We start from the raw sequence: 19,318 nt of genomic DNA, 5'->3' as shown, positions 1-19,318 counted from the left end.
CGTTAAATTGTAGACTCTTTGGTTCCAAGTCTCTTGAGATTGACTTGATTTCAGAAGGATAATTGAGTAGATGTTTCTAAGTGTCTTGTGTTTCATTTGTCCCTGGCTGCAGGGTGCACTGGTAACTCTTCTTCCAAATTCTACCTTCCATCATTCAAGTGAAAATAATTAAATTCTTTTGCTCACCTCATGAAATTAAGGAAAGAACAAATAAGTTAATGCTGGTTAACAGCATTGTTTGCCTGTATGATTTCGAGGTGGCTTATGGTAATGTAAGGACCAGGATTCACAGCAGGAGTGATTTTTTTCAGTGCTAATCACTGCTTAAATGTGGAAAATACTGGCCACACAGCAACTGTATAACACTTGTTCTCTTACATATTACATACTCATTAGTTATGTGATTTTTGTGGCTCTGCATTGATAGGCCTGGGATCTAAAGGGTTATGACCATTATCTTTACTAATATCAAAACTATATGGCAGTGAATTAATTACTTTTGTGTGTCTCAGGAGAATTTTTGTAAGTGGCTTCGTAGCACAGTGAGGACTCACTTAGAAAGTATATGCCGGGTTCTCTTCTCGTCGGGTTGAGCAGGAGACGAAACCACTGTTATACATGCTTAAGTCAGCTCTCAGCTTTCCTGGCTTTGGTAGTGGAGAAGGACAGTATTTCTGTCTGCATGGAGGCAGTACCCAAGGAGCCTGGAAGACGGCATTGGCTCCTTTGAGAGTGGAGTTACAGATTGTTGTGAGCTGCAGAGAGTTCCTGTTCTCGTTCTAGACCTTTTCCTGAAGGCAGCATCAGGCAGATGCCTCATCTGCATCTACTTCACTCACCAACCCAAACCCTAGCACCCCCAACCCCTGGTAAGAACAGGCAGACGTCTACTCTGCCGTCCTGCATGTATGGTGTTAGTTTCTCCAACTTCATTCCTACTCCTGTCTCCAAATACAACTTTTGGGACCTGGGAGTGGTGCTGCAGACCTTCAATCCCAGCAGAGGTAGGTAGATCTCTTAAATCCCAGGACAGCCAGGGCTATCTGGTCTCCAAAAAAACACCCATAACTTTTGTGGACAACATCTACAGAGAGTGTAAAGGGGTGTAATAGATACCCATGAGTTTATCTGCAGGTCTCATTGCAAAGGGCACACAGTGCTTTCTTGTTTGGAAAGAGCTATGTGTTCCATATGACAGACTTCCATGAGAGAGAAAGGAGCCAATCACAGCTTGTAGCAACTGAAAGTTTTCTACAGACCCATTTATGAGGCAGGCAAGGGAGCTACGTATAAACATGGACAGGAGAAGCAAGGCCCCAAGGAGTGGAAGATGAAGGTTCTAATTTGGCTTCAAAGTAGAGGTGTAATAAACCTACCTGTAAGCAGGGGCTAGGTAAAATGTTCTGTCCTGCTGCATATATTGGTATCTGTTAAATAGAAGTTGAGGGAGAGGGGATAGTTTCCATGCAGGAACCAAATCTTCATCTCCCACTCTCCAGGGCTTTGGCCTGGGACTCTGTCCATTCTCAGTCACTGCCTTTTTCCACAGGTGGCAGGGACAGGCACACATCAGAAAGGCTGGTCTGGTGGTCTCTCTTGTCTTCTCTGGTGCCAGTTACTAACTTGTGTTGTCTCTGGGGGAACTTTTCCTTTTTTAAGTAGTTTCTTTGTTGATGTAAATTTATTTTCATTGAGTATATTATCTGATGTCTTAATTCCTAAGCCTCATCTTAAAAGCTGTTTTGTTTTTCCCTGCCCTTCCTTTAGGTCTATGGTGCCGTTGCTTCAGGTGATATCAAGGGGTTCGCCCATGTCTTTTGAAGATTCTAGTCGAATCATCCCACTCTTTTACCTCTTCAGCTCCTTGTTCAGTCATTCACTGATTTCCATACATGACAACGAATTTTTCGGTGACCCCATAGAAGGTAAGAATTTTGAAAAATGGGTTTGATGGCCTATCAGTTTTTAAGGGTAATTGAAAGGCTTTTTTTCTTTTTTCTTTTTTCTATTTCTTTTCCCTTTGCTGTGTGTAGTGAAAACAAAACAAAACAAAACAAAAGCCACTGGTTGAAGATTGTGTTGTTATAGTTGTAGGTCAGAGACAATTATCCATGATGCCTTTCACTCTGGAGGAGCTAATCCTGCTGTCGAGATGCCTTCGAGATGCCTGCTTGGGGATCATCAAGCTAGCATATCCAGAAACAAAGCCGGAAGTTCGGGAAGAGTATGTCAGCGCATTTCAGAGTATTGGGGTGACTACTAATTCTGAGATGCAGCACTGCATACAGATGGAGCAGAAGCGATGGGTCCAGTTGTTCAAGGTACGTGCCATGTCAGAACGACCCAGCACACATTTGTCTCTGCTTAGTTTCTTTTAGAAGAATAGAAATTTGGAGGTTGGTTTTAGGCATAATTTTAATCTACAAAACCTTTAAAGAAAAACCTTATCTTTATTTTATATCTGATTCATTTTAAAGCATTGCTTTTGTGCTTTTGAAATGGCTCATTAAATAAAGGTTCTTTCTACCAAGCCTGGAGACCTGAACTAAGTCCTGTATCACACACAGTAAAAGGAGAAAACTGACTCTCAAACATTGTCTTCTGACTTTTTAGCAGAAGGTGAAAAACAAAACCCTCATAGTTATCAATATGTAAAATGTCTTAAGGCTATCCTTGACAAGCTAAAACAGTAATAAAAAATTTTAAGTGTTTTCATTTTTATTTTTCATTAAAAGAAAAATCTTGGTAAAAATTATTTTTAATCTTTTATAAGATGGAATCAAAAAGGTAGAATGAGCCAGTTTTTAATGCATGCTGTATATAAATTACTCCACAATGAATTCATTTCTAACCATGGAAAAAATAGTAATGGGGTACCATGGCTGGAATGCTGGCAAGAGTGGGTGATGAGGTTTAAAAAAAAAGAAAAGAGCAGGAAAAAGGTGCTTGACTCTGACCCCTATGCAATTTCTGCTGCAAACACATCTAGTCAGCTAAAATTGCTCGTTAAAGGGGAGCAGAAGAAATGCATCTTCCAAATTGAATGCTAGATTTACAGGCCGTTTAATACCAGCGACCTCTCAAACACTAATGTTCCATGAGAGTCATCAGCTGTCCCTTCAGGTCTTTTATCACTGCTTTTGTCAAGCTATCTGTTTAATTGAAAGAAGTTAATTGAATGAAAATGATCAACTAAGTTTGTATTAATATTGCTAATGGAACTTTCTTCTTGGCCATGTTTGGAGAACTATGTCAAGCTAGACTTTAGGAAAGACCCATTAATGCTTGCACTTAACCTGATGGGCTAATTAAGGACTGCTTATTCATCTTACAAGTCCATGAGAGTCTCTCTGCAGCCCATCCTGCCTGATTTTACAACACATTTCACTTAGAAGCATAAGCATTAGCAGTAGTGAGAGTAACTGATAATGTTTTGATTGCACAAATACAGGCCTAATGCATCACTAAATTCATAATTTGTGCAGACTGGTGTGATACATGTTTGCACAATTTATTTTAATCACCTTTTTCTCTGTGTTTCTAAGTAAACCTTAAAAGTTGCCTGCCGAGCCCTTCCTTGAAGATGGGCTATCTTGCACCTTTTCTAGCTGTCTAGAATAAACTATCTCACCTACTTCAGACTTGGAATGCTTGTGTAAGTGTTCATGGATTTGAACCATATGGTAACATGTATGTTTTCTTATCTATGGGTAATTAAGCTCTGGGTTCTTTGCTAGTAACACTTCCCTTAATGTAGGACCCCAGGTTTTGTGTACACTGGAAGATAAAATTTTACTGTTCCTACTGGATATTTTATAATTTTGTATGACAGTCTTTGGGGCTTAGAAATATCTGAAATTAATAATACTATATGAGATTTTTTTTTATCCTGATCTTATTTTGTTTTGCTTAAACATTAAATAAAGATTTTGTGGAGCCAAATGCAATAATGCATGCTAGTGATCCCAGCTCTCAGCTTGCTAAGAATGATTTACAAGTGTTCTAGTGAGTTCAAGGTGAATTAAGCAAGACCCTGTCTCAGGGAAGAGGTAGGAAATCCTGCTTGGTGCGTCTTTGTGTCTGACTACCACTTTTAATGGGCCCTAGCAAAGGCAGTAGGTCAGGGAGGCAGGCCCATCTACATGCATTGTGTGCTATGGTAGATGATTCTTGCTCTCTGATGTATATGGAAGTGGAAGAGAAAGATTGAACTCAGGGCTCTGTAAGCATAGACTGTGCTACATCTAAAATCCTAACACTTCGCTTTTTTTTTTTTTTTAAATATTTGTTTTATATATATGAGTATACTGTAACTGTCTTCAGACACACCAGAAGAGGGCATCAGATCCCATCACAAATGCTTGTGAGCCACCATGTAGTTGCTTGGAATTGAATTCAGGACCTCTGGAAGAGCAGTCAGTGCTCTTAACCGCTGAGCCATCTCCCCAACCTGCTCCCACTTTTTTTGATATGGGATGGGTTTAGCTTTTTAAATTGTGTTTTAACAAAGACCTTTGACCTTAGAATAGAAAGAACATGTACCCCACCAATTTTACACCACCTGCTAGACTCTATAGTCTAGAAATCATACAAACCAGTATGACTCATGAGTGATGATCAGCTGCTGTTAGTGTTTCTTTCTTTCTTTTTTTTTTTTCTTTTTTTCTTTTTTTCTTTTTTTCGGAGCTGGGGACCGAACCCAGAGCCTTGTGCTTGCTAGGCAAGCGCTCTACCACTGATCTAAATCCCCACCCCACTGCTAGTGTTTCTTATAGGAGAAAATGACATTTATATCAAATAGGGTGTTGTCACTTTTTCCTAAAAGCAAGCATTGTCTGTCCATTCAGTGGTAGTGATTCTGTATGGGAGGTGTTAACTGTTGTCCCTGTACAATGTCTGTACCATTTATGTGTACTTCAGTACCAAATTAATTTGAAGCATTCACAGTAAAATCACCAAAGGGGGTAAAAAGCATTTGCCATTAATTTCTTGCTTTTTGTTGACTGACAGAATTGCAAACACTGAGGCTAGGCTTTTTACTTCAGAGCAGACCATTTTCATTTTCCAGTCAAAGACCATCTTGAATTGAGAGGCTTTGTTGACTGGTTACAGAACATAGAATCTAATTGCTCAAAGTCATCTTTACTTGTCACCTTAGGAACTGAGATCCATTTCTAACCTCTGCACCAACACGGTTAAAGCATGTAATGCATTTATCAACTTTATAAGCTTCTTCTTGAAGTATAATTTATGGCTATAATCACTTTAACCCCATGGAGAAGCAGGAAAACTTACTTGCTATATCTTTGTACTTGGCTACCACATTTAATGGGCCTTAGCAAAGACAGTGGGTCAAGAAAGCAGACACATCTATATATATATTGCCACATAGAAAGGAGAGTGTGCTAGATGATTCTTAACCTCTTGATTGTTGCTTTATATTTTCCATTTGAAAGAAAAAAATATTCTGGGTGTGGTGATGAATCTGGTACATCTCAACACTTGGAAGACTGAAGCAGGAAGATTCTGAGTTTCAGGCCAACCTGAAATCTGTACACATTTCTTAAAACCTAAGGCCAGTTTGGTCATGGGACAGAAAAACAAAGTTGAAACTTGACTTTTAGCTTCCTCTCTGCTGACTAGCCCTCATACTATATATAGACTTAGTCAAAAGGCCATATCCTGTGCCATAGTGGGAAAGCTACTGCTCTTTGCTAACTGAACATAATGTATAAAATCACATTACTGGGGTTGGGGATTTAGCTCAGTGGTAGAGTGCTTGCCTAGCAAGCCCAAGGCTCTGGGTTCAGTCCTCAGCTCCAGGAAAAAAAAAATCACATTACCTTTTAAATACCAGCCTATAGAATAGTGCTGTTGTCAGCTTTGGTCAGAAAGCTTCTCATTGCAGTGATCAGCAATTAGTTCCAGAGACTTATAACTGGCCAAATTACTAAGAATAAATGACTCATAAATGGGACAACCATACCTGTCTTAGGGTTTCTATTGTTGTGAAGAGACACTATGACCATAACAACTCTTATAAAGGAAAACATTTAACATGGGGCTGACTTACAGTTTAGAGTTTTAGTTTTGAGTTTTGCCATTATTGTCGTGGCATGCAGGTGCTAGAGAAGTAGCTGGAAGTTCTACATTCACATCAGAAGGCATCAAGAAGGGAGTGCCACTTGGGCCTGGCTTGAGTATTTGAAACTTCAAAGCGTACCCACAGTAACACATTTCCTCCAACAAAGCCACACCTACTCTAACATACCTCCTAATAGTGCCACTCCCTGTGGGTCTATGGAGGCCATCTTCATTCAACCCATCACAATATCCAAGGCTGTGGCGCATAGTGGCAAGAAAGGGAATAGGTGTGGAATGCTGATTTTTCAGGCATGACATGGCTGCTACATTTTTTTAAAAAATTATTTATTTATTTTATGTTGTGAGTACACTGTAGCTTTCTTCAGACTCATCAGAAGAGGGAATCGTATCCCATTACAGATGGTTGTGAGCCACCATGTGGTTGCTAGGAATTGAACTCAAGACCTCTGGAAGAGCAGTCTGTGCTTTTAACTGCTGAGCCATCTCTCCAAACCTGGCTGCTGCACTCTTGAACTCATATCAGCTATGCTTGTCTTCACAATGTTAGGTCCTTCAATAACCTATCATTGAATGGGTAGGGCTCCTGAGATAAGATTTAAAATAGGCAATTCATGAAAGGGAAAAAAATTTCCTTCACTGTTATAGCCACTGGTAAGGTGCTCATGATTCTGTTACCTATCATCTGTGCTCCTGTTAACAACTGTAACAAATCTTGCTGGAATACACACACACACACACACACACACACACACACACACACACACACACACACACACACTCACTCTCTCGCTCTCGTTCTCTCTCTCGCGCGCGCGCTAAATCCCCAACCCCTACTTATATTTTTTTAAAAGTTGTTTCATATTTATGTGAAATTGGCACTTGAAGATGGTATAAATGATATGTGTTTACACATTTATTTGGGGGAGGAACATGCTACAGCACATGTATGAAGGTTACAGTACAGCTTGTGGGAATTGGTTCTCTGTGGGTCCATGTTCTGCCTCACCACAATTGCGGTTTATGAACATAGCTGGGGAGGTGTTAGGCTACAAATATAGCCTAAGATGGGTACCCCAGCCTGGATGAGAAATAGGAAGGCAGGCTGATGTTCCCAAACTCCTGGATACCCAGACATTGCTGTGAACCACAAGGAGTCAGGATTGGGCAGTGGACTGGCATTGAACCTGGGGCCCAGAATCTGGCTTAAGTCAGGGGTGAGTTGTCTGGAGTGCAGAGAGGTCTTCTGTAGGAGACTTAGGTTACATGGCTCTGTATGACGAAGGCTTTCCCCCACATCAGTTCTTGATGAGTCCTTACTTGTTCAAAGTGTTTATTGATAGTGGAAAATAGTTGTATACTTACTCAGGGTGGACCAGAGATTAAATATCTTTTTCAGGAAGGAATGTCCAAGAAGGACACTTGTGGGCTAAACCCTAAGGGTCAGCCCATCTAGATACCTCATTAGTATGCAGAACTTTGTGCTCTGTGCTACCTGGCTTCCTGATCCTCATGTTGGATGTCATGATCACATGCTCCAGGACAGGATCCTGGTAGGGAGTAGATGAAATGATATGAGAATTTACTGTGGTTTCTGAATCTATTCAACCTTCCCAGTTTTTGCCTGACGACACAGTTCCACTTGCCTCACAGTTCTCTACTTCTGTCTTGTGGTTCCTTGGGAATTAGGCTCTTGTCAGTCTTGGTAGTAAGCACCTTTATTTACTGAGTAATCTTGCCAGTTCTACAAAGCATATTTCTAGATTTTTTTTTTTTTTAAGATAGTACTGGTAGATTTCTTTAATCTTATCAATTACTTTTGATCCCAGATCAATCCTGAAAACTCTCAGGTCCCCAGGTAATTTGTAGGCCATCTTCCAAAGGAGCTTATGGTATGCCAAAGCAGAGCTAATGCTTTAAGAACATTGAAAGGATACACATAGCTGTGATGTTGCAGTTGGAGAGAATGGCCAACCTGAGAATTACACCAAATAGGAGACTGTAGAAAATTGATCAGCTCTAGAGGCACAGGCAAGGTATGTGGGGAAAAAATAGAGATTTAATAGGGTGCTGATTCACTCACATCTCTCATGTGGTATTTCTCAGAAAAACTAATTCAACATAGTAACAAGATGAGCTTAATTACAGCCCATGTGAGCTATACACTGCCAGGATTCTGTCTTAAAAATTCTAGCCAAGGGACTAAAGAGATGCTTAATGGTTTTGAACACTTGTTCCTCTTGCAAAGGACCCAGGTTCAGTTTCTAAGCCCCACATGGTATCTCACAACCACCTATAACTTGAACTCCAGGAGATCATGTGCTGTCTTCTGACTCCCAAGGATACCAGTGCACGCATGGTGCGCATGCACACATGCAGCTAAAACACTCATGCACATAAAATAAATCTAAAGAGGGTGCTATGAAAAAAAAGAATTCCAAAATGTGGTCACGCAGGCATGTAATCATTGACACTTAGGAATTAGCAGGAGGATGTAGACTGAGCTGTATGTGACCTTGCTTGAAAAAAAAAATAGAAAACAGTTTTACTCAGTTTATAATAAGTAAGTGTGGGGGGGGGTGGGTAACGTGTTGTGTGGTAGCTACCCCTAGAGACCAGAAGAGGGCATCAGATCCCCTGGAGCTAGAATTAGAAGTGTTTGTGAGCCACTTTATATAAGTGCTGTGACTGAACTTGGATCCTTTACAAGAAAAGGGAGTCATTCTTAATCATTGAGCCATCTCTCCATTCCTCAGACCCTGGCTTCTTGGGCTGTTTTGCTTTGCTTTGCTTTGCTTTGCTTTGCTTTGCTTTGCTTTGCTTTGCTTTGCTTTGCTTTGCTTTGCTTTGCTTTGCTTTGCGTTTTCCTCCTCTTTGGTTTTTCAAAGTAGGGTTTCTTTGTGTTACCCTTACTGTCTTGGAATTCTATAGACAAATCTGGCCTTGAACTAGCAGATCCACCTGCCTCTGTCTCCCTGGTTCTGGGATCAAAGGTATGCGACAGCACCCTGTGACTCACAGGTTCCCTTCTGCTAGGAGAGAACGGACCTTTGTTTATTTGTTTGTTTGTTTGTTTGTTTCAAGACAAGGTCACCTGACCTCATTTTTTAAAGAGTGTGTACACTTAACATTGCTTTTCTGTTTCTTTTGGTAATCAACTGGTTCTTCCAGCATGTTCTTGTAGTCCCTAAAGGAGGCTTTTTCTCACATCCATTTTATCATGTAGACAAACACCTGCGTCTTATCTGGTTAATGGTGGAATGCTCTGTAATGTGTTAGTCACTGAGTTTGTATGACACTGCCCTGTTCTTTCTCTTCAGGTTATCACCAACCTAGTGAAAATGCTGAAGTCTAGAGACACGAGAAGAAATTTCTGTCCTCCAAACCACTGGCTGTCAGAACAAGAAGATATCAAAGCAGATAAAGTCAGTGGAAAATTTCCCTAATACTTTTCATTACAGATAGGTTCCTCAGCTTTTGTATTTAAAGGGAATGTAAGCCTTTTTAAATGCTCTAACTCTTCACTTAACTTTGAGGATGTATCAATGTTTTAGGCAATGCTAACTCTTAGTCAAAGGACAAAATTCGTAGCAGCAGCATTGGCTTAGACAGTATCCTGATAATCATTATCTTGATTGTATTGTTATTGCCTCAGGTTGTGTTGAAACACAATGATTTCTATTGGAGTTGAAAACAATTTCAGTTTTAGTATTCCTACCAATAAAAGTATGTTCATTAGTTAAAAGAGATAGGTTTTATCCTAGGTTGTCTGAACGGGCAGACAATTGATTATTGCTAAGATTTGAACCTAAAGCAGACTTAGTCTTCCAGATCATCAGGAAGAGTGCACATTAAGTGCTCTCAGAGAAAGTCATGAATGATATGTTTTAGAATCTTTGAGAGTGGAAGGCAGTCAGGAGATAGAAGTGAGACAGCGATATAGGTGCAGCAAGAATCCAAGACAGGAGTACAGCAGGACATTGGAGGTATGACTCTGTATTCAGGGACAAGCCATCTTCAAGCTGAGGCCTTCAGCTCCACCCAGTGACAGAGTTTGCAAATGGTCAGCTCTTGCAAAGTGAAGAGCTCCAAGCCCAGATGGATGACTCTAGGCAACTTTTCACCAACACAAAAGGACTTTAGCATGGTGGTAGTTCTAGGTTTGAAGTGTGATGACCTGTGACCACCACAAGAGGCTGCTGAGGCATGCAGAAAGGTTAGGAACCCCTGAGAACCTTCCTCCTAGACATGTACACTGTCCAGGGAACTCTGAATAACACTGAAAATAGCTGCATGGTCTGGCCTCATATAGTAACTCTACAAGTTCATAGCGGAAGAGGAAAAGAACTCTATTCATAAATTTTATAGAATATGAAGGGGCCATATCATTTTGAAACACTTCTTGAAAGAAATAGTAAATATTTGACATGCCTCTCTAAGGCTATCAAGATAGTAGTGATGTCTTCCTGTTTATGCATTTCTTCCACCTAATGGGTATTTTGTGGGTTCTAAGAAGAATGTAACATGCCACCACACACATTGAGCCTGTTGCTCTAACTCTCTTCTGGTATCTCTGCATGTAGTGAGTACATTACAGAGCATAAAGAAAAGCTTATTCCTTTATTGAAAAAAAATTACAAAGACCAAAAAACTAAAGAATTAGAAGAACTTACAGATTAAAGAAAAATCAATTAATTTAAAAAATTTGTTATTTTTAAATGCGATATGCTTTGTTTCATAATTATATCATTGTTCAAGTATTCAAAGCTAAATTATGCAAAAAAAAACAAACAAACAAAAAAAAAAAGAACCAAAGCTAAATTATGAGAGCATGATAGGCAGCCTGGACTGAACAAGAATAGACAGTCAGCTCCTTAGGTGCTGGGACGAAAGAAAGTGCTGACAGCAATTGGTTCCCATAGGTTACCCAGCTCTATGTACCTGCATCTAGACATGTGTGGCGATTCCGGAGGATGGGCAGAATTGGCCCACTGCAGTCCACCCTGGAAGGTAAGTTCTCTGTTTGTACTTCTTTTCACCAGGACGATACTCTGTAGCATTCACTCCTTTTACTGTTAACTCTGTGATTTCTGCTGAACACCACACATAGTATCTTCATCATCACTCCAGTAAAAGTCACCTTGTGTGACCCTGGTAGACAGGTAGAAAATGATTGTTATCTCACCTTTTCTGAAAGGTAGGGCTCTAGGGCACACAGCAAGAGACACCTGGGATTCTGTGGATCATAGCTGTTTCTTTTGCTCACTCTGCAAAATCCCTTTGAGTAGTTATGCCGTGTGAAGAACATTTGGTTATTAGTCTTTGGTGAATATGAATGTAGCTGCTGTTATTACCAGTGTGCAAGTATGTGTGAGCATAAATAATGGAAGAATCTTAAGTCACTGCAGCCATGCGCTTACCTATATAAAAAGAAAAGAAAACTGCAGGACTGTTTTCTGAAGTAGCTGTACAACCTTACATTCAGACCAGAGATACTCTTTTGTGCACTAGTACTCTGTATCTCAGCCAGCACTTGGGATTGTCATGTTTTGGGTTGGTTGGTTGGTTGGCTTTTATTTCTTTTATTTCTGACACCAGGTCTCACTGTGTAGCCTTAGCTGGTGTAGAGATTTATCTGTCTCTACCTTCCAAAGTACTGGAATTAAAATGAGAGACCAAATATTTTGGGTTTAGACCTCATCTTAGGGAACCTGACCTAAGTTTGAACTCAAGTAAACTCACAGGCTGGTACCTACCACCAGTCTTCAAGTTAAACCTCCAGCCCCAACAAATCTGCACCACCAGTTTATAAGCCCGCCCTTGCCTAACAACCACCAATCTGGTGGAAAGCAGCATTTAAGATTGACTCCCAGGGTTGGGGATTTAGCTCAGTGGTAGAGCGCTTGCCTAGCAAGCGCAAGGCCCTGGGTTCAGTCCCAAGCTCTGAAAAAGAAAAAAAAAAGATTGACTACCAACAGCAGGCAGTTATGCTAAAGCCCACAGTAGCTCTCCAATCAGATGCTTGCCAGGCTAGACACACCTCTCACTGCTTCTATAATAGAGCTGTGTCATGATGAGGCTCTTTGAGCTTCTCCACTGGAACTGTCCTGTGGGTTGATGGTGAGTTAAACCTGAGCTCGGGCTTATAAATAAAGACCCTTATGTGATTACATCGAATTGGCTTCTGATTGGTCCTTTCGGGGTTCACAGCTGCTTCCTGGTACTACAAAAGGTGCCCCGGGATGCCCTCCTGGGGTTGTTGTGTTTGAAAAGGTTATTTTATGGCTGTGATGTGGCCATTGCAATAATGGATAGTGGCTGGAGTTGTCTAGTTCTTCGCATACTGGCATGGACGAGGGAGGAAACTCATAGCTTCACAGTGCCTCAGCACTTAACATTTGGTGAGGAAGTAGGCGTCATTTTCTTCAGAAATGATTGACTGCCCATGCTCCAGTAAATAACTTCCTACGTTCCTATAAGAAATGCTGGTTGAACTCAGTAGATCACACACACACACACACACACACACACAAAAGCAACGTGAAATAGGGAGACCAGTTGTGTGGTGAGCAAGAGTAGGCGGAAGACAGGAGGATAATGGATCATGAGTATGATTTACCATACACTGTGTACGTGTGTGAACTGTCAAAACCTTTTTAAAAGTTAAAAAGGTAGAAGACCCACAGGGGCTATAGCAGTGATAAAGCACTTGCTTAACCTTGCCCTCACCAGCTAACTAATAGTATTGAGTGTTTTGCTTGCTTAGTTTTAATTATTGCATTTGGAGATTTTTTTTTATATGTTATGGATATAGTTTCTTTATCTGTTTTAAATTTACCACTCTGTGGCTTGTCTTTTTTTTTTTTTTTTTTTGAGACAGGGGGTCTCTATACAGTCCTGATTGTTCTAGAACTCACTCCCAACTCACAGATATCCCCCTGCCTCTTCCTCCCAATTGCTGGGATTAAAGGTGTGTGCCACCACTGCCCAGCTATGAAGGAATCTTAAACTGTTAAGAATTACCCAGATTTTTCTCTTTTTCATTCAAATGAGTTTAAAGGGGTTGACTGTGATTCACTGTACCAGGCTGTTTTCTCACTATTGAGAAAGAACAGGTTCTAAGTTTGCTATATACCAATATAGTCCCACTAGCTATACAGCTTTCTCTTGGGCAACTTTTGACATGCTCACATACCTATCCTCTAGGAAAAAGCAGCTTTTCAGGAACTTCCACTTTAGTTCTGTCATCCTGAGCCTCATAGCTTGAGTGCTAGCTATTTTGTGAGTGAGCTTACAACTGAAGATGGTCACCCTTTCCCACTCTGTATTTGTATCGCTTACCTGACTAGAATGACTTCCAATTTCAGATTGGGCCTAGAGGGTATTTATGTTCGTGGATATAGAGATAGATGGAATCACTAGGTTAGTTCAGATCCTTAAAATGACTTTAAAAATCCTGATTTTAGTAGCTGGCAGTGAATGGAACAGATGGACTAATTAATGAGTTTCAACATGTGTTGCAGTGGGTCTGGAATCCCCACCCCTGTCTGTGTCTGAGGAACGACAGCTGGCCATCCTGACAGAGCTGCCTTTTGTGGTTCCATTTGAGGAGCGAGTGAAGGTATGCCATTCAGACCCTGCGATGCTGACTGAGCACTGTTAAAGTGAATGCACCACTCTTTGAGATCTCCCATTCATTTCATTCTTAAAATCCAGCCAGATGCTTCTCTGTATCCATGCTTTCCCTTGTAGCTAGCTGAGCAGCCTGTTAGACTAGAGAGTTCTAATAGTGGGACCTAATAAATGTTGTTTAAATTATCAAAGTCTGCATTGTTACTAAAATTGCCAGTATTTTTGTAAAGGTATTTTGTTTACATTCATTAAAAAATTAGTATGACCATCACTACTTTGAAATGATGAATGGTCCTTGCCAGATGATTTTGAAAAATGTTTAAAAGTTTGCATATATGTTTCCAGTTTAATTTGGACTGTTCTGTTTATACCAGAAATTTTCTTGAAATTGCTAGGTTCTTCTCTTAGGTACTGGCCAAAAAATATTTTCCAGGCCTTCATTCTTTGTTCTGGGGAAAAGCAAACAGACCAAAAAATGGTCTGACAGACCTAGAGCTTCTAACCATCCTAATACAGTTCCTCATGTTGTGGTGACCCCCCCCCCCCATCCCACCACCACCAAACAATTAATTGTAAGTTTGTTACTATTAAGAATTGTAATGTAAATATTTTGAAGATAGGGATTTGCCAAAGGGATTGCCGCTCACACTTTGAAAATTGCTGCTCTAAGTGTTCATAAAAATAGCAATCCCTGCAGTGCGTGGTGACACAGGCCTTTAATCCCAGCACTTGAACAGGCAGAAGCAGGTGGAGTTCTGTGAGTTCAGAGGCCAGCCTGGTTTTGAGAGCTGTTTGCTGTTTCTAAAAGCAGAGAAGTTTGCCTGCTTCTCTGAAGCAGAAAGAAGAAAATAAGTCTACCTGCCAGGCAGAGTCAAGGTAGGTCAAAGCCTGTTGGCAGATTTACTGGCCTGCTGAGGTATGGAATGATAAGAAGAGGTGCACTTGAGGATCAAGGGGAGGGGCTGAACATTCTGTTAACCTTGATGGAAGGAACAGGAAAGCCATTGGATGGGAACAATGTCCTGTGTATATTTTAAGAGTTGTTTCTGTTAGCTTGGGCTTTGCTTCCCATGGTACTGTGAAATTACACAAAGGCTAAGAAAAGTAACTCAAGGGTGCTGGCTGCTGCTACTGTGGTATTGAACAGCAGTCCTTCCAAATCTTACTTTTGGCTTTGCATCTTTTTCATGCCTTTTCTATCTTTAATCCTCGCTCTCCTCTCAGAGATTAGTGCTGGCAGACCCAGCACAGCCAGGGATGTTGCACAGAGAAACTCTTGTCTTGGAGTAAAAACAAACCAAATAAGCAAACAAATGCCAAAACACCATAGTACCCAATTCCTGAGCTCTAATGTACTTCAACATTATAGACATGTGAATTTTATTCTTGAAGGAAGCTTCACTTCCCCCTAATAATAATTTTGATAGTTTGCTCGTGTGTGTACATGTGTATTCTAGAGTTTGTGCAGAGGTCGGAGAACAACTTTTAGAAGTTCATTCTTTCCTATCATGTAGGTCCCAGACTGAACTCAGGTCATAACTCTTAGCAGAAAATGCCTTACATCTCAACACCCTCCACCTGTCTAGATTTTTAAGAAATATTTAATAAATGAACACATACTATGACATGAGTCTTTCAAAACTTACAGTAAACAGGGGAAACAACTTTAGAAATACTTTTAAGGGCTGGGGAAATTGCTGAGTGGTTAAGAGCACTGTCTGCTCTTCCAGAGGTCCTGAGTTCAATTCCCAGAACCACATGGTGACTCACAACCATCTGTAATGAGATCTGATACCCTCTGCTGGTGTGTCTGAAGACAGCTACAGTGTACTTATATATAATAAATAAATAAATCTTTTTAAAAAAGAGAAATACTTTTAAGTACTCTTTTCTTGAAAAAGTTAATATTTGCTACCTTGTATATAAAAACTGATGTCAGAGTTTATAGAAATAAAGTTAAAACATATTTAGCAGTTTTGTTTAGATTGTTTATACTTACACCAGCAAGTCTTTTTGGCTCTAATAACCTTACAACTTACTTTTTTTAAAAGATCTTTCAAAGGTTGATTTATGCTGATAAGCAAGAAGTTCAAGGAGATGGGCCATTTCTGGATGGAATCAATGTCACTATAAGGAGAAATTATATATATGAAGATGCTTATGACAAACTTTCTCCAGAAAATGGTAAATACATATTTTTTCCTCTGTGTACCTGTATATGTTAGCAGAAACTGGGGAAATACTATAGAAAAATAGCAATTATTGCTGATCATAGTGGTGTACACCTTTAATGTCAGTACTCTCAAGGCAGAGGCAGGTGGATTTCTCTGACTTTGAGGCCACCCTGGTCTACATATCAAATACCAGGACAGCCAAGGGTATATAGTGAGCACCTCTCTCAGAAAGAGAAATTCCATTGAGCTGCTGCTGGGTGTGATAGTACATGCATGCCTTTAATCCTAGTAGTACTAAGAACCAGGGCTGTGGGCATGGGTGTGTGGGTGTGTGAATCAGCCTATCTTTCTTTCTCCCTCCCTCCTTCCCTCTCCCTCCCCCCTCCCCCCTCCCCCTCTCCCCCTCTCCCTCTCCTTCCCCCCCTTCTCTAAGGAGGGAACTTAGGTAAGTATTTTACCACTGAGCTGAACTCCCGGCCCTCTGTATGATTTTTTTTTTAACTTAGATATAGTAAATAAAACTTAGTAATATGAGCTATCAAGTAGTATTCCTAAAATTGGTAAGTATCACAACAAGCATTTTAGATTACCAATTTTTTCTTTTAAAGGTAACCTTTTGCCTTCATTATGTTATATCTTCTTCATTTTGCTATCTATAATTCCAAAATTGCAGTTAGCACCCATTTCTTTCATTCTGGTGGTGTGGTGTTCTTGAGACAGGGTCTCTATATAGTCAGGCCTGTCTTGGGAGTCATAATACTCCTGCATCAACTTCCTGAGTGCTATGATAATGGCTTTGTAGTCTCTTTTTCATATACATGTGTGACCAGTTGTTGGCCATATTATATTAAAATGTGCTGTTGCAATCTGTATTTATTTTTAAGAAGTGCTCAGTAACAGTACTTGAAGAAAGCTGGACTTCAACTATCTGAAAGCCAGTGACACATGTTTTATCTTTTAATACTTGACACTCAAGGTTAAATGCTGTATTTCATAACAATGGTCTTACATATAACCAGTGTTTGATCAGTACTCAGAATAAAAACTTTGTCACCTTAGGTCCATTGTACAGATTTAAATGGAAAATCATAGTTGTTTCTCTTTGAAGGGAGCCATTTAATTTTCTCTAAGGAAAATCTCAGTTTGTAATAATTTTACTGCCCGGCTAAAGAGCAAATGATGTCAATTAGATTATAGTAGAAGGAAACTGGAGCCAGCAGTATCCTGCCTGCTGTACTCAGCAAGTGTTCTTTTACAGAACTTATATTTGTCATTTGAACAGTGCAGTGTTTTCTCAAGCCCCATGTGTTGAACCGTTTCAGTTCAGGTCTGAGATCAGGATTTGTTTCCATATATTATGGATCAGAGAGATGAACATAGGTACCTGGGACCTCTAGGAAAGTATTCTCTCCAAAATCTAAGCATCTCTTCTTTGGAATCCTATAGCAGCTCATAAGTCAGTCCTCATTCTTACTGTGCGATCTAACTCATGTGCCTCTCCCATTTACCTTAGCTAAGCACGCTCAGCAGATGTTCAGGCAGTACCTATTGAAGTTGTAGCTGAGTCCAGGGACATGTAAATGATTGTCATGGCAGGAAGGCTGATGGACTTTCTCAAGAGGTGAAATGGGAGCCAGAATGTTTGGGGAAGTTGATGGGTAGGGTATGGGGCCTATGTCTAACTGCATACCCATCTCTGAGGCCTCTGTAATGTTGGAGTGTATGTGAACTTTTCAGCCAAAGCGACTGCTGTGTACTTATAGGCTATTTTAGTCGAACTTAAAAATTTTCAGGACTGATTTAGTTCTTAGGAATAAAGTATTTTTTAAACCATGGATAAAGGTTATGTAATACTTTGCTAGACAGATAATCTCAGAATATTTAATTTGCTTACAAGGAAAGGTTTGGACTGCTGTATTAACTGTTCATTTACATAAAGTCAATTGATGTGATTATTTCATTTAACATCTAGTTATTAAAGTCAATTCTTCTTAAATGTAGCTTTTATTCTCCTGAAATAATTGTCATATGGAGGCTTATTGCCTTGTCTGCTAATGTAGGTCTAGTCCTGGAAGCTTCTAGCTGCCATACAATCTTATCTAGGCCTAGAATGTTTCAGCCTCTGAGACTTATTCAGAATAAACTCATCCTTTCTAGCTCTTTCTAAGCTCTGGCTGGCTGGTTCATCTCAGCTGTTCTGGCTCAGAGTCTGGCTTCTCCCTTGGCCTCTGCTTGAGTTCCTCTGCTTGGCCTCACACTGACTCTGGCGGTCTGTCTTCTCGCTCTTCAGTCTGTCTCTCTGTAATTCTCCCAGTAACACTGATTCCTTTCTCTTTATTCACTTCTCAAGTAGCTTCTCCTTCCTTTCTCTTCTCATGACAGAGGGGTATTACATGTTCTGTCAAATCTTTCTCTGATTTGTCACTTTGTCTGCCACTCAATTAGATATCACTTTTGTGTTTAATTTTTCTTACTTTTTTTAATTAGAAATTTTTATTAAATTAGTAAATTAGCAAAAAATAATAAAAACAAGAAAAATTGATTGCACAGAAAATAACTTTGAAAACATAGAAAGCATGGATACCATATCAGAATATAAACCTATAGAGCATATATGATGGCAAGAGCTATATAGCATGGTAATATTAAAAATGGATAGATAATTTGCATTTCAAAACTGAAAATATGAAAGTACAAAAACTGCAACAAAGTTGTATGTAGAAATCAAAATATAAAAGCAGGGACCAGATGTATAGAAAGGTGTGATTTTTTTTCTTTTTTTTTTTTTTTTATTAACTTGAGTATTTCTTATATACATTTCAAGTGTTATTCCCTTTCCCGGTTTCCGGACAAACATCACCCTCCCCCCTCCCCTTCCTTATGGGTGTTCCCCTCCCAAACCTCCCCCCATTGCCACCCTCCCCTCATAGTCTAGTTCACTGGGGGTTCAGTCTTAGCAGGACCCAGGGCTTCCCCTTCCACTGGTGCTCTTACTAGGATATTCATTGCTACCTATGGGGACAGAGTCCAGGGTCAGTCCATGTATAGTCTTTAGGTAGTGGCTTAGTCCCTGGAAGCTCTGGTTGCTTGACATTGTTGTACTTTTGGGGTCTCGAGCACCTTCAAGCTCTTCCAGTTCTTTCTCTGATTCCTTCAACGGGGGACCTATTCTCAGTTCAGTGGTTTGCTGCTGGCATTCGCCTCTGTATTTGCTGTATTCTGGCTGTGTCTCTCAGGAGCGATCTACATCCGGCTCCTGTCGGTCTGCACTTCTTTGCTTCATCCATCTTGTCTAATTGGGTGGCTGTATATGTATGGGCCACATGTGGGGCAGGCTCTGATTGGGTGTTCCTTCAGTCTCTGTTTTAATCTTTGCCTCTCCCTTCCCTGCCAAGGGTATTCTATACAGG

General features: G+C 40.2%; 1 protein-coding gene across 3 annotated transcripts in view; it reads left to right on the top strand.

The window, feature by feature from the left end:
* Ube3c (ubiquitin protein ligase E3C) overlaps window positions 1-19,318 on the top strand; it is a 101,255-nt gene that overhangs the window by 42,830 nt on the left and 39,107 nt on the right. For all 3 annotated transcript variants that reach the window (XR_005503372.2, NM_001427087.1, XM_039108546.2), the window contains 6 exons: window positions 1,768-1,925; window positions 2,089-2,321; window positions 9,423-9,527; window positions 11,025-11,112; window positions 13,626-13,723; window positions 15,786-15,918. Coding sequence is in view for 2 of the 3 variants with exons in the window: in NM_001427087.1 (NP_001414016.1) it covers window positions 1,768-1,925; window positions 2,089-2,321; window positions 9,423-9,527; window positions 11,025-11,112; window positions 13,626-13,723; window positions 15,786-15,918 (815 nt within the window). In the remaining variant the exon portion in view is untranslated. The remainder of the gene's footprint in view (window positions 1-1,767; window positions 1,926-2,088; window positions 2,322-9,422; window positions 9,528-11,024; window positions 11,113-13,625; window positions 13,724-15,785; window positions 15,919-19,318) is intronic.

Source organism: Rattus norvegicus, chromosome 4 (genome assembly GCF_036323735.1).
Source record: "Rattus norvegicus strain BN/NHsdMcwi chromosome 4, GRCr8, whole genome shotgun sequence".
Taxonomy (NCBI): Eukaryota; Metazoa; Chordata; class Mammalia; order Rodentia; family Muridae; genus Rattus; species Rattus norvegicus.
This window is presented reverse-complemented; position numbering and strand designations above follow the sequence as displayed.